The sequence below is a fragment of the Nannospalax galili genome, unplaced genomic scaffold (assembly GCF_000622305.1).
Source record: "Nannospalax galili isolate Female #2095 unplaced genomic scaffold, S.galili_v1.0 scaffold543, whole genome shotgun sequence".
NCBI classification, from domain to species: domain Eukaryota; kingdom Metazoa; phylum Chordata; class Mammalia; order Rodentia; family Spalacidae; genus Nannospalax; species Nannospalax galili.
This window is the reverse complement of record NW_008352270.1, coordinates 3,065,051-3,080,702: the sequence shown is the minus strand read 5'-3', so window position 1 is coordinate 3,080,702 and position 15,652 is coordinate 3,065,051. Positions and strand designations below refer to the sequence as shown.

General features: G+C 35.8%; 1 protein-coding gene across 3 annotated transcripts in view; it reads right to left on the bottom strand.

Moving 5' to 3' along the window:
- Positions 1–15,652, bottom strand: part of Akt3 (AKT serine/threonine kinase 3) — a 263,366-nt gene that overhangs the window by 75,537 nt on the left and 172,177 nt on the right. For all 3 annotated transcript variants that reach the window (XM_008849161.3, XM_017802236.2, XM_029554110.1), the window contains exons 7-8: positions 14,962–15,027; positions 12,263–12,331 (exon numbers count right to left, since the gene is read on the bottom strand). In XM_008849161.3, coding sequence (XP_008847383.1) covers positions 12,263–12,331; positions 14,962–15,027 — 135 coding nt within the window. The remainder of the gene's footprint in view (positions 1–12,262; positions 12,332–14,961; positions 15,028–15,652) is intronic.

Genomic DNA, 15,652 nt, shown 5'->3' with positions numbered 1-15,652 from the left:
TAATTTAAAAATGAAAGGGAGATCTTTTATAAAGGTTAAAATCTTATTCAATTTTATGTCTTATAGGGCTCATACTGAGTACAATATTGCATAACTGCATTAATTCAACTGTAAACCTAAAAATTTACAACCAATTTTGAAAGAGATACATCTTAGGTCTGGAAATTGTTATTGAATATGTCAATGCTGTTGTAATGAAATGCTTCTTCTAATCATTTGGTTATGAAATAAACAATTTTTAAAAAATGACAAAAATAATAATAATTAGTAGATGTGAAAAACATTACCATTGAAATCTACCTAATGACTTTATATCCATGCTGAGATGCCAAGGAGCTCAGAAAGTGTTTAAATTCTTAACCAGAGCAATGAGACAAGAAAAAGAAATAAAAGGGGTACAAGTAGGAAAAGAACTCAATTTATAATCTATTTGTGGACAATATGATGCTATGATTAAAAGACCATAAAATCTCTGCCTAAGAGGCGGTGGAGCCAGGGCTGGTTCATGAACATAGAGAGGTGGAGGCTACCAGGCCACTGGAGGCTTGCTCATGTGAGATCGTGGCAGCAGTGACACTGAGCATGGGAACCATGTCAGCTCAATTAAACAAGGCCCCAAAAGGGAGATGAAAAATAGGTGGTGGGGCAGCACTTGATTGAGAACTATTTGAGACTGATTGCGGCTGGGTGAGGGAGAGTATAATTTACATGCGACCACTGGATGGGCTGACTAGACTCCAGTGGATGCATTTACACTGAAGGGCATTTGGATACAAACACCTGAATTAATAAGGCTCAGCATGTACGGCAGAATGCACAGGGTTTGGTCGGGGGATGGGGGAGGAGTAGATGAGGGAGGAGGTCTGGATTTGAGTGGGAAATGTATGAAATTTTAAAAGCTCAATTAAAAAAAAAATCTCTATCAGAGGATTCTTAAATTCAATAAATACCGTGAGCAAAGTAACAGGATACAAAATCAACATACAAAAATCAATAGCTTTCCTATACACAAATAACAAAAATATTGAGCAGAAAAACAATGACTTCACAATAGTGTAAACAATAATAACAAAACACCTAGGAACTAAATCTAACCAAGGAGCTAAATATCTCTGCAATGAAAACTTTAAAACACTGAAGAAATTAAAGAAGACTGTGGAAGAAGGAATGACCTTTTATGTCCATGAATTGGCAGAATTAATGTTTGAAAATGGCTTTGTTATTCAAAGTGCTCTACAGACTCAATGAAATGCCTATCAAAATTTCAATGATAATCTCTACAGACTAGAAAAGAAAAAGGCTAACGTTCATATGGAATCATGAATAACTTTGGATTGCCAAAGCAATCTGAAGAAAACTGAACAAAACTGGAAGAATAATAATACAAGTTTTCAAATTGTATCACAGAGCCATAGTAACAAAAACAGCAACAAATTGAAAGTCCCCAAACTCTAAAACTACCAAAGGAAAACTTGAACATATATGCATAGGCAACAACATTCTGGTTTTTTGTTTGTTTGTTTTCTGAAACAGGGTCTCCTTCTGTGGCCTCAGCTGACCTGGAACTTGCTATGTAGACCAGACTGGACTCAAATCTCATAGAGATCCACCTGCCTCTGCCTCTCAGATGTTGAGATTAACAGTATGTACCAATATGCTCAGATTGGCAATAACTTTCTGAATAGGACTCAAATAGCTCCAGACATAAAAGCAAGAATTGACAAAATGAATTACCTGAAATCAAAACAGCTTCTGCACAGCAAAAGAAACAATCACCAAAGTGAAGAGATAGCCTGTAGAATTGGAGAAAATCATTGCTAGCTTTCATGAAACAGAGGGTTAATACTCAAAATATATTTTAAAAAATTAAGTGGAAAAGAATAATACAGTTTCCAAATGGACAAATGAAATGGATAGTTCTCGAAATGGGTGCAAATAACTAATAAACTAATGAAAAAATGCTGAAATTCCTTAGCCAAAAAAGAAATGCAAATTAAAACTACACAGATTCCATTTCATCCCAGTCAGAACAGCAAGCATCAAGAAAACAAACAATGGATGCAGGAGAAAAGATCACTTATGCACTGTCGGTGGGAATGTAAATTAGTTCAGCTACTATTGAAATGGAGATTCATTAAAAAACTAAAGGCAGAAATACTGTATGACCTTGTTAAACCTGGGTATACACCTGAAGGAATCTAAGTTGACTCACTATAGAGATAACTTACATATCATATTTATTGCTGTATGATTCATAATAGCTAAGACATGGAACAAGACTAGATCCCCATCAACAGAAGATGAATAAGGACAATGTGGCTCATATACACAATGGAGCATTACTCAACCATCAAGAAAGAACTAGATATCCTTTAAAGGTACCAGGTGCCAAACCTGATGACCTGAGTATAGCTCCAGAACCCACATGCTGGAAGTAGAGAACCAATTCCCACATGTTGTCCTCTGACAGCCACATGTGTGCTGGGTCCCAGGAGCATACACATACACACCTAAAATAAAAACTTAATAAAACTTTAAAATAGAAATGTCATAATGCAACTGTATTTTGTAGAGTAATATACATTATTAAAAAACATGTGAAAACAGGGATTGCACAGATGGTTCAGCAGTTCAGAGGACCCAGGTTTGGGTCCCAGCACCCACACCAGGGCTAACAACTATCCATAACTACAGTTCCAGGGGCTCTGATGCCCGTTGCTAGCATCTATGGGCAATCCACACATGTGGTACACTTACACACATGCAAGCAAAACACTCATACACACAAAATAAGTATTTTTTAAATTTAAAAACATAGCTGGGCGTGGTGGCGCACGCCTGTAGTCCCAGCACTTGGGAGGTAGAGGCAGGCAGATCTCTGTGAGTTCAAGGCTAGCCTGGTCTACATAGTGAGTTCCAGGACAGCTGGGCCTACAGGGAGACCCTATCTCAAAAAAAAATTAAAAACATATGAAAACACATAGAGATCTGTACTGAAATCTGCAAACCAGTTTTTTTTTTTTAACCTAATTTCCTCAAGCTGCAAAGAAATCAAATGTATATCTCACGGTGGCTATAGAAACGTATTGAAGTATATGAATGCAATGTAGTAAACCCATAAATTATAATAAAGTACTGGCATATTCTATACTAGTTGTAATTTTAAAGGTTTTGGTAGATGAAAGATGCAGAACAAAAGATCTGACACTGTTTGGGGACCATAGCTTTAAATATTGAAGTATTGTTATTCTGAGTAACTGTCCTAGTTTTCTTCCTCAGGGCTGTGTCCTGTTTGTTGTTCTTTAAAATGATCATTCTGCAGTATGCAATCTTTGTTTAAGGAGTCTAGTTATGTACGGCATGGTGGGGCACATCTTTAATCCCAGCATTCTGGAGGCAGAGACAGGCAGATCTCTGTGTGATCAAGACGAGCTTGGTCTACATAGTGAGTTCTAGGCCAGCTGGGGCTATAGAAGACCCTGTCTCAAAAAAAAAAAAAATTCTAGTTATCATGAAATTTCCATTTTGTGCCATATCCCCATGGATAGGAATCATGAAAACTGACACATGCCTGGCATTCCTTACAGCTCCAGGAAACATCTTATCTTAGACACTGAGACTAATCAAGTCTTCTGCTGTTGACTTTAAATGCAGTCATATTGTGATTTAATGATTTTAGGAAATTGATCTTTAAATAACTATAAAATTATATAATAAAAAATGGCATATAAGGCTGGAGAGATGGCTCTGAGGTTAAGAGCACTAGTTGCTCTTGCAGAAGACCAGTATTCAAATCCCAGCAACCACCCAAAACTCCAGTTCCAGGAGATCCAGCACACTCTTCTGTTCTTGGGCATTGCACAACAGAGGTGCACTTACATATAAGCAGGCATAACACTCATATGCATAACATATTTCATTTATTATCTATTTTTAGTTTATGTGTATGAGTGTATTGCCTGCGTTTGTGTAAATGTACCTGTGCCATGCAATGCCTGTGAAGATCAGAAGAGGGTATCAGATCACCTGGAACTGAAGTTATGGAACTGGGAATTCCATGTGGGTGCTGGGAATCGAACCCAGGTCCTCTGTAAGAGCAGCCAGTACTTTTAACTGCTAAGCCATCTCTCCAGCCACACCCCCTCCCCAAATTTTTAATGGCATATAATAGGCCAAGTGTGGTGGTATATGCCTTTAATCCCAGCACTCAAAAGGCAGAGAGGCAGGTGAATCTCTATGGGTTTGAGGCCAGCCTGGTCTGAAGAGCAAACTCTGAATCAGCCAGTGAGACCCTGTCTTTAAAAAAAAAAAAAAAAGCATATAGATTAAAGTTTCAACTTTGTTTTACCTTGAACTTTAGATGTTAATGTGAATATTATAATTTTGCCTTCTTCGCCAGAACTTTTGAAAAAGATGAGTGAACACAAGATAATTCTGATACAACCTACATAAAGTTTAATAACACAGACTCCTGCTAATAAAGATATTTATATAACCATAAAGTTAACAGAAGTTTAAAATCATCACCATGAATATGAAAGACTTTTAATTTAAAAATCGCCCGAATCACACCTCCACAAATTAGTAAGTAGAATTCAAATGCTGACTGCCGGCACTTCTGTCTTATGTAAATTTAAAATGAGATGATTTTGGTTCGCAGAAGAGAAAATGCCAGCCAAATAATGAGAGATCTGAATAAGTATGAGAGGATTTCAAGAATGACATGAAACTGAAGTCATATGCAAAAACTAAAATGAATTTTTTTCAAGGAAACTAATACGGAGTGTGCAAAGAGCAAAGAACAAACCCAGGAAGTAAATAACTGATGGGTCAGGTTCCTTAGTCCCTACAGAAAGAACGTAACAGAATATTAGGAATTTATGTCTGGGCTACTACTTCCTTTTCCGTACAATGAATCTGAAGATCCTAGGAAATTCCAGCTTTGTAAGAGATCACAGAAGTCCAACGTAGAGGCTTTAAAACAGCGTGGAAGACAATTTGGGAAAAGGTCTAAGTCTGGAGACTTGCTATACCAAATTGAACATAACCTTAGTTCTCAGTTTACTTTTTTCTCCCCAGGATACTCTGCTACTTTTCTTTTCATGTAAATTTGGTAATATCTAAGTTATTAAAAGAGTGGCTTGAGCATATTAGCAGTAAGTGTGATTCTTCACATTATTAGAGGGATTAAAAAATAGTTCTACAGATGCTGATGTGTTATCTGCACCGAACTCACTTAGCTGGTTTGTTCTACTTGGCTCCAAACAATCTTTGTATGTTCCATATTACAGCCAAAGAACATGGCATAACAACAACCCCCCAAAATGAAGAGTCCATGGTCTCTGAATAGGAACTATGACATGTCTGACCCAAGGACACTTCTGAGATGTTACCCAACACTAAATAAGACGCTATTAAACCTAATAAACTCCTGTCAGTCCTAAGGTGTCTCCTATCTGGCTCATTGTCCCCAAACTTCCCTTCGTTTCTCTTACCACATCAAGCTGTGGTATCTTGAAGCACCATTCTTGGCCATCGACATTCAAACCTCTATTCTTCCCACTCTGAATATTTCTTTTACTCCTTGGTATTAGTCCTGCTGATCAAGCCTTTGTGTAACTCTTCCTAACTCTCCTGCATCTCTGAGGCTAGATGCCTCAAATACAGAATGACCCATTCTATATCTAGTCCCTTCTTATGCTTCCCAATATCCACACAATTCCCCTAAGTGATAAAGGTAAAATAGTGTATTTCTCTGTATTATTTAATTCTTTCACTCTGGCAATTCTAGTACCTAAACATCATTATAATGTGATTCCTTTTCACTAACAATGCTTCGAGTGGTGACCTTACCTACTAAAAATCTCTTCCCTGAACCCACTTTTATCCTCAACTTAAACACTATATTGTTACAAAGTATTCTTTCTAAACATTTCCTCATAGAAAGTCTTGTATGATATTTTACTACCTTCAAGGCAGAAATCTTTATGTCTTAGAAGAGAACTATCCAACTAGACCCTGCCTTCCTGTGCACAAACGATCCTGGTTTCCTGCAAGACAGCCTCATCTACTAGAGATGGAGAGGGAGGCACCTCAATACTCTTGTACCTCCCACATAAACTATTTCATCTGAGTAGGGTTCCCTCCTCATTCTTACTGTCAATCAGTGGTATACATAAGTCTTAGTCACCAATTTAAGAAGCACTTCTTACACAAATTATGATATTTGTCTTTTCTCCTTTCTATATCAAATGCTTTCTCTGCAGTTCCATGGCAACTAGTACTAATCACAGCAAAAAAATAATCATCCTGTTGGACACCTATCTTCTTAAAAAAATATTTTCACTGTTCTGAATATTCTAACATCCAGCAGATTTAATAGATGGGCAGAGGGTATAGCCCTGGGTGGGGGGTTACAACATATGCTTAATACACAAGAGGCCCTGTGTTAAGTTCCCAGTAATCCCCCTCCACACACACACACAAATAGGTGCATGGACTTGAATGGAACAGGTTCTAAGGTTAAAATAGAAATTATCAAGATTAGCCCTGACAACTGCTTAGAAAGGCTTTAATATTTGTGACCAATATTCTGTCATCTTTCTGTAGGTGAACCCAGCAAAGCTTTCTATCAGCAGTTTGGAAGAAGAACATAGTATCTTTTAAATAAATACCTGTAGGTGCAATGCACTACTATGATGGTTTATGAAACAATGTCTTTTTAGTTTTTCTTTATTTTTGAGAATTTTATACATGTACACAATGAGATATAATCTTATCTACCCCTTTTCTGACTCTAACTCCCCCATATCCTCCTAATATGACCCCCTGCCAACTTCATGTCTTTTAAGGGGGATAATCCAGTAAGTCCAGTTAGTGCTGCTTGGATATGTATGAGTGTGGGGCCATCCACTGCAGCATAAAAACCCCAATTTCAATAGCTCCTCAGTAATGTGGTAAGATCATCAACTCCATCTATGCTGGAATTTTGGCTGGCTTGATTCTGTGTCAGTCTTGTGCAGATAATCATTACTACTATGAGCTCATGATTCCAGTGGCCACGTCATGTCCAGAAGACAGCCTTTCACAGCACTCCACCCCTCCTCTGCCTCTTACATTCTCAAAATTATTTACGCATCATGAAGCTCTAAGTATGACAACCAGGAACAGTAGACTATAAAATTGACATTTTCTTATCTTGAGGTCACTATGAATATAGTTAAATCTAAGTTATATCACGTATAACCCTTTTCTTTCAACTAACATAAAATATATTTAATTATGATGTGAGTCTATTATAGTGAATTTATTATATCACTTGTAGTCTATATTAAGAAACCAGTATTCATTTTTTACAGCCACTTATCTCGCAGTCATCTTCTTTAAAGATACTTTAGTGCTTGAAATAATATTGGCAAACACAGGGTTAATAAACCAGTATGACCATAGACAGGTTAAGTTTCTGTATAGCATAATAGGTTGCAGGAAATCTAGTCACAAAAATGGAAAAAATATACATAAAGAGAAGGAATGATTCAATTGTTTATTTTTACCAGAAGATAAACATTTCAGAACATAGACTAAAAGAATGCTATTGCAGGGCTGGAAAGAGGACTTGGCAACCAAAAGCACTTACAGAGGACCCGGATTCGGTTCCCAGCACCAACATAGCAGCTAACAACCATCCCTAACTCCAGTTCCAGAAGATGTGACACCCTCTTCTGACATCTGTAAACACTGAACAACATGGGTGCACTTACACTCATGCAGGCAATACACTTACACAAATAAATGAAAAAATAAAAATAATAAGTGAAAGAATGTTTACTGCTAATCAAAAACAGACAAAAAGTATAAATTAAGATTTTACTAGTTACTTTAGTATGTACATTAAGAATCTCATTGCAAGGTAAAACAGATATATAGATTTAAGGGCATTTAACATTTAGGCACAAGTTATGAGACCTTACTTTTTAATGAGCCTAAGTCTCCAGCCTAAGTCTCCTAGATAAAACATAGAAATCATCACGGGGTAAGCCATGCTACATGCCAAAGTGCTATTTTGGATTGTGTATGGTGCCCATTGCTTCAATTCTATTTTTAAAACATGCTATAGTTACTACTTTTCCTAGAGTCATCACCCTTTTTAGATTTCTACAAAGCACCCTGAGAAGAAACAGGTAAGTAAACTTAAAGCAGAATCAAAGTAATGTTACCATAAGGATATAGTGTACACAGATTTCCTCCACAGCAATTAAAAATCAAGAATTAAATTAATTCTATTATATGCCAGGACTAAGAACTATTTTAAAGTATATTTGATATATAATCACACTTTTCTTTTTGGTGCCCCACTGAGCTACAACTCCATCCATAAAAAAGTTGATAATCTAAAAGGATAAAAAATGGAAAATTACATAAACAAAAACTCTACATTAACTAAAATTGCTCAATATAGGTTTTTTTTAACTTCTCCATTCCTACATATATGGCAGTTTTGTGATTATTACCTACACACTCTAAAATTATGTCATATACAGAATCATTTCATCTACTTAACAATACAAAACAGTAGTTTATCTATAGCCCAATTTGGCTGGGCATGGTGATACACGCCTTTAATCCCACCATTGGAGAGAGAGGCAGACAGATCTCTGAGCGTTTTCCAGACTGGTCCATATAGTGAGTTCCAAGCTAGTCAAGGCTACACAGTGAGACCCTGTCTCAACAAACAAACAAACACATAAATTCTTTAAGCGTGTGCTAGGCAGAAAGCATGCCAAACAAGAGAAATAAAATAGGAATCTTAATGCTAATGAAAACCATCTGGGCTGTCTAAAAAATCTGCCTATGTAAAACTTTTCAATAATCATCAATCAATCAATCTCACAATACGCTAGGTTTACAATAAAAGTGGAAGTGACAAGTTAGCTCCCTCAGGAAGTTTTGTCTTGACCACACAGACGTCCACTCTTTCATGAGTTCATGATCCTTCACGTGTGCATTTGACAAACCTTCGCACAGCATATTTTTGTACCTATATTCTCCACTAGACTATATATATTCTCCGCTATACTATACATAGTTAAGAGGTAAGTTCTGTGCTTAACTCTGACTCATATACCCACAATACTTACCTGAGTGCCCAGTACTAAAACTCAATAAATAACCACGTTATGAATACAGTCTTCTCCTGAATTTACATTTTCAGTATTTTCAGAATAAATGATGGAGTTTTTTCTATTCTTATTCCTGCCTCTCAGCAGCTCCTATTTTTTAAATAATTTATTGAGAATTTCATACATGTATATAAGGTGTCTTGATCAAGTCCATGCCCACTCCCTCCCCTTCAATTCCTCCCATATCTCCCCATCACTTTTTTTTTCTGATAACTTCATATACTCTTTCTTCTTCTTTGACTTATTTTTATGGGGCTGTTGGCTACTCTAACATTCCCCCTCTGAAGAGGTAACCCTAAAATCTTTTAAGGATTAGATACAGTCTCCCAAATACTTTTGACATTTTTGGCCTTTGGAACAGAGTATGTTGCTAAGAGGCCCAAGGACACTTTGACTTTTAGCCAAGAAACTGGGTACTATTCTTTGGGGTCTTTTTACCCTAACTGCCTAGCCAATTCCTACCTCCTTTAACACCATCCTCTGAAGAGGTTACCCAAATTGCCAATAGGGAATAGGGATGCGGACCACTCTGGCTTCTTCCATGCTGAACAGGAACGCAGGGTTAGGCAATGCAGGGTGAGGCAACTGGAGTAAGTGGGTCTATCTAAAAGATTCCCAGATTGCATAACTCTTATCTCTAAGGGGAAAAGAAAGTCCTTGAATCATGAATTGGAGATGTGAAGGAGAAGTAAAGGCAAGAGTAATTAGCATTACAAGTTCTAGACAAGGAACTAGAAAAAAGTCAGAACAGGGCAATTTTCAAATGTTCATATGAGAGTCCATTGACAAGAGCTTCTAAAAGCATCCCTCTATTGGGTTTTTCCTCATTTTTCTTTTGTCTTCCAAGGCTGTATTCTAGAGTGATGGATTCAGCATTTGCTTTCAGGTATTTTGATATCAGTAGTTCCTATGTTACCTTTTCTAATTTCTCTTCTCCCTATTCCCCAAGACACTCTATTCTTCTATTTACTTGTTCATTCAAATAATTAATATTTGCCAAATACCTACTATGTGCTAGGTAGTATATAAAGGGGTTAATAAGTTCTTTAGGAAACCAAGAGATTAAGGAAAGTAGATAGATACACAGATAATTCTAAAGCTATGTGAGAAACACTAAGATACATATGAACAAAAGAGTGTGTAAAAAGAAAGAAAGACATTTAAGACCCTTGCTCTAAGTTTTAGCCTGTAGTTTATAACTTCCTCTGCATCATTTTCTTCCCTGGTCATCTATCCAACAATTTTTAATCATTAAGTAGATAATATATGCATGTAATAAAACACAAAAGCTACAGAGGAATACATAATTGAAAAATAATTCTTAGGGGCTGGAGAGATGGCTCGGCAGTTAAGAACTGTGCCGTTCTTGGAGAGGACTTGGGTTCAGTCCCCAGCAACAACATGGCAGCTAACAATTGTCCATAACTCCAGTTCCAGGGGAACTAACATCTTCTAGACTCCACGGACATTGCACAACATGGATGCACTTATATAGATGTAAGAAAAACACTCATATACATAAAATAATAATACATTTTTAAAAATCCTTCCTTTCATTCTGCACTTAGTCACCCAGTTAATCTACCAAAAGGCAAGCTCTGATTTCCAGTGGACAATTAAGAGATAGTCAATACATACACAAAGGTATATACAAATATACATGGTTTTAGAAGCTTTCAGCACAATGACAGCAAACTTCACATTCTTTCATATTTTAACACTTGGTATTTAAGCAGTTTTCTTACCAGATACTCATTTAAGGTACCACAATTCTCAAATTAATGTGTTTATTCTTATGTTATTGGTGATATATCTTCATGTCTATGAGATAAATTACTAGAAATGAAATTGCTGAGTATCTTAGTTATTCTTCCTGCTGCTGTGATAAAATGTCCTGACAAAAGCAACTATAAAGGGAGACAGGGCTTATTTGAGCTTATAGTTCAAGGTTACTGTACATCATGGTGGGGAAGTCACAGGAGCAGGAGCCATAGGCAACTGGTCACACTGAATTCACAGTTAAGAGTCAGAAAGTGATGAGTGATGAATGCCTGTACTCAACTCACTCTCCTTTTTATTTAGTCCAGGATCCCATCCCAGGGAATGGTGCTACCTAAGGTTGGTAGGTCTTCCCACCTTTACTTAAGATGTCCTTCAGATGTCCACCTCCCAGGGGATTCTAGATCTCATCAAGTTGATAATTGAGGTTAACCATCACACTGATTCCAAGAATATGTACTTTTTTTTTTATTTTGACAGGTACTGACATGGAGGCCCCATTAATTTCATTTCTACCTCCATAAGCACAATTATAATCTTTGGGGAATGGCTCCCAAATCTGTTCCCCTACTCTCTCTCTAATCCCACATATACATTTCTTCCAAATGTTAGTAAAATATTTAAGAGTAAAATTTACAGTCTCACTTTCAAAATGAGAGTGAGTCATAACTTGACTGCATTCATTAATTTCCTTTCATTCCAAACATAAATCACATATGGCTCTTTGTTCAATGTTTGTACCAACATACAATTAACTAGCTATTAAGATACCAACCCTACAAGTCCATACCATCCATCTTCTTCATATTTTCATGGACACTTGACAGGAAGTTTCCAGTTTCCATGCCTGGGTTACTATTATTCTATTGCTCAAACTCCCCTTGCCCAGTGCTCACCCACCAGCAATATACCATTATCTCTGTCTGAAGTGTGTCTTAGTCCCTCAATCAAATCTCAAAATGCCTACATTGAATGAATGAAGTATTTATGAATTTATTTGTACTTTTGTCTTAGACATTCTAATGCACCATGTACTTACAAAAGAAACTATAAATTCCTTCATAGCAAGGGTAGTGATGTCTTAACATATCCAGATAAACCTTCACTGCCTCAATACACCAAATAAGCAAACAAAGCTTTCAAATGAAGTAATTTCTACATATCAGACAATTCTTTAAGAAAAATATTCTACAACAGATATTTATATTGGAAAGTAAGAATAGAGAACCACCATAACTCATACATTAGGTAATGTTTTTAATAAAAATACTCCATGCAAATGCTAGATTTACTTCTTGACTTACCTCTCCCCCATTAACATATTCCATCACAAAACACAAACGGTCTTTTGTCTGGAAGGAATATTTCAAGGACTTGAAACAAAAAAGAAAAAATGTTATATTATAATCCTATATTCTTAAAAGTATAATGGTACCAAAAATAGAACACTTAAAAACAGTAAGCATAACTGTTGAACTGTTATTGTTTCTTAAGAGTATATTTACTTCATAAGAGTACTTTATAAGAAATACGAAACAAATTCTATTCAATTCACTTATTGTTGGGAGAAGAACTAAAATGGTAAGTAAAAGTAAACAGTAATGATGAGCACTTTTAAATCTGCTATGCCACTTGAAACTGAGTTGGTTCAAAAGTTCTCATCTGTGCAATCTCAAGGTCTAGCCTACAACCTACTCTGGTGAAAATTCCTCAAGAACAGAGTTACTCTTTTAATAAGTTCAAGTTTTTAATACAGTTTCAGGGTACTTTGTGCATGCCAGTGACTCAACTCAACACAGTCAAGTCTGTAATTTTGTATGTCACAAAAATATATCAAAATGTTCTTATTACACTGGAAAACAGACATGAAACCACATACAAAGCCTCAGTGTCTACCGATTACTTTGAAAATGTCTATTTTAGATAATCCTATAATATCACTATAAAGATCCATCATTAAGGTGTAACTGTTATTTTTAATCTTAATTTATTTTAGTGGAATAAGAAACAGAGAAACATTATAAATTATCCCTCTATTACAAGAAATTCCAGAATGGGACTTTCAAAAGTCTGTTTCAAAACAAACTGTATGCATTAAGTCAAAGTTCACACTGTCTAATGAATAAAATGTAATAAAATTTACGCTGTATTTAACATATCCAGTATTCCTATGTTTTTGTCTCAAAAGAAGTCTAATTTTATGTGATATGTTCAGTTAAAATTTCTATTTTTGAAAAAACAAAGTGCCCTGGTCATTAAAATATGTATCCGAAGCTAGTAAACAAAAGAAATATAAAATATACATTTAATTCTTTTTCCTTCTTTTTCTTCTTCTGAGACAGATCTCCCACTGTAACCCATGCTAGCCTGAAATTCAGTATGTGGCTCAGGCTAGCCTCAAGCATGGACTTTTCTCCTGCCTCAGCCTCCCCAATGATGTAATTACAGACATGTACCACCAAGCCGGAATTACGTTAGTGTTAAAAAATACTTTTTTCCTCCCAAGCCCATGTGACCCCTGAGGAACAGATCCTCAAACGACCTTAAGAGTCAAAATAAATCAGTTTATATGGACCAACTGTGTGGCCTTAAACACCCAAAAGGAAAGTATAACCAAAGATTAAAGGGGCCAATATAATTTCATAAGAGTCCGTATGTATAGCTAAAGGCTACATGACAAGCAACAATCCAGGCAAGCCATACCTTCTTTTGAGTTGTTGGCCAGGGTGGCCAAAGGGATTCCCAGATAGTAACCCAGCATAGAACTGGGAAATTGAACAGCAGACCCCAATCTTATCCAAAGGAACATTGACAACTGATTACCGCTAGATGAGGAACAGCTGACCCTCCTAAAACAAAAACCTCTAGATAGGCTGACTAGATTCACCAGAAGGGCAAGTAGTGGGGAATGGCTGGGGGTCCCGACAACACAGCAGACAGTAGCAGGGATATCAGAATATAAGGGCTCTAGTGGGGGAGGGAGGCTATGGGAGGGTGCTACCTGGGAAGTGGGTGTATAAAAAAAATTCTTCAAAGCATAAAAATTTGCTCCTTAATAATTAGTAGATGTGAAAAACATTACCACTGAAATCTACCTGATGACTTTATATCCATGCTCAGACGCCAAGGAGCTCAGAAAGTAACCATTTGTAACTAGTAATAATCAAATATATAGAGATTAGAAACGCATATGCATCTTAGTGCCAACTGTATTAAAAATGAATTTTTCTGTATGAAACTGTATTTTAATAATGAAATGGAGATCTTTTTCAAAGTTTAAAACCTCATTTAATTTTATGTCTTATAGGGTTTATATGGAGTACAATATTGTATAACTGTATTAATTCAACTGTAAACCTAATAATTTACAGCCAATTTTGAAAGAGAAGCATCTTAGCTCTGGAAATTGTAATTGAATATGTCAATGCTCTTGTAATAAAATGCCTCTTCTAATTATATGGTTATTAAATAAATAATTTTAAAAAAACACTTTTTTTTTTTCCTTTTTTTGGGTCTTTTAGATACAGGGTCTCCCTGTAGCCCCAGCTGTCCTGGAACTCACTATGCAGACCAGGCTGGCCTTGAACTCACAGAGATCCGCCTGCCTCTGGCTCCTGAGTGCTGGGATTAAAGGCATGCGCCACCACGGCCAGATAAAAAATACTTCTTAAAGTCTACCATTTTATCAATGAACTCCTTAAAAGGCCACAGGTGACCTACTTGCTCTGTGAACATTTTTCATTTTTTGAAGACAATGAGATTCAAGGGAGCAAACAAAAAGGATTTTAAAAAGTAGTACTGAAGTAACAAGAGGGATTATGAACACATAGAGACTACACTCTTAATTTATGTCTCCCAACTTTCTAAAGAAATTTGACTTTTGTCATGGTCATAAAGAAAATGAAACACCTAATTAAGTGTGGCTTAAAACACTGTTATAGCTTCATTTATGTAATAAAATTCGATTAAATTTAAAAATCCTAACAGTCTTCTAGGCACTTACTGTTAAAAACGGATGCCTAGTGTTCTTTAAAACTCTGCTCTCAGTTAGAGTGTGAGCCACTTCATCCTAGAAAGAAAGATGAAAACCATTAATACATTCTGTCAATACTAATAATATAAAGTTTTCACCATTTTCCTGAAAACATAAAACACTATGCCTAGAAACAGACAAGATTTTAATATACACTGGCATACTTCCTTCATTGCTTAGCTTCCCCTCTACCACTTTTCCCCAAAAACAACAAATTAAATGTTTAAGTCAGATGATTAGAAGGCATAAATTTATATAAATTTACTCCTACTTGATCAATATCAATAATGATAGAAAAATCAATAATAAACTATCCAAGATGAAGAAAATTAAATAGAATGTTTTCCTCCTCAAATTACTTCACAGCTAATATTATCGCAAGAATTAGTTAATATTTCCATAGTTATAATAAATTTTATTCAGAGGCATAAAGAATATAATCTAGGAAGGATCATAAAATGAAGTCTCCTACTTAAAAAAAATCAATTATTTAAAAAGAAATCAGAGTATACATGTAAATTAAATATTTTAAAAACAAAAAAGTAACAGAATACAAAGTACATCTTTTATCTTGTAGCTTTTAACATGTTTCATTTTAAAATGGTTTTAAGCTTCCCACTGTTAAATGAAAATTTTAGTGTAAAAGTACATTTCAAATAAA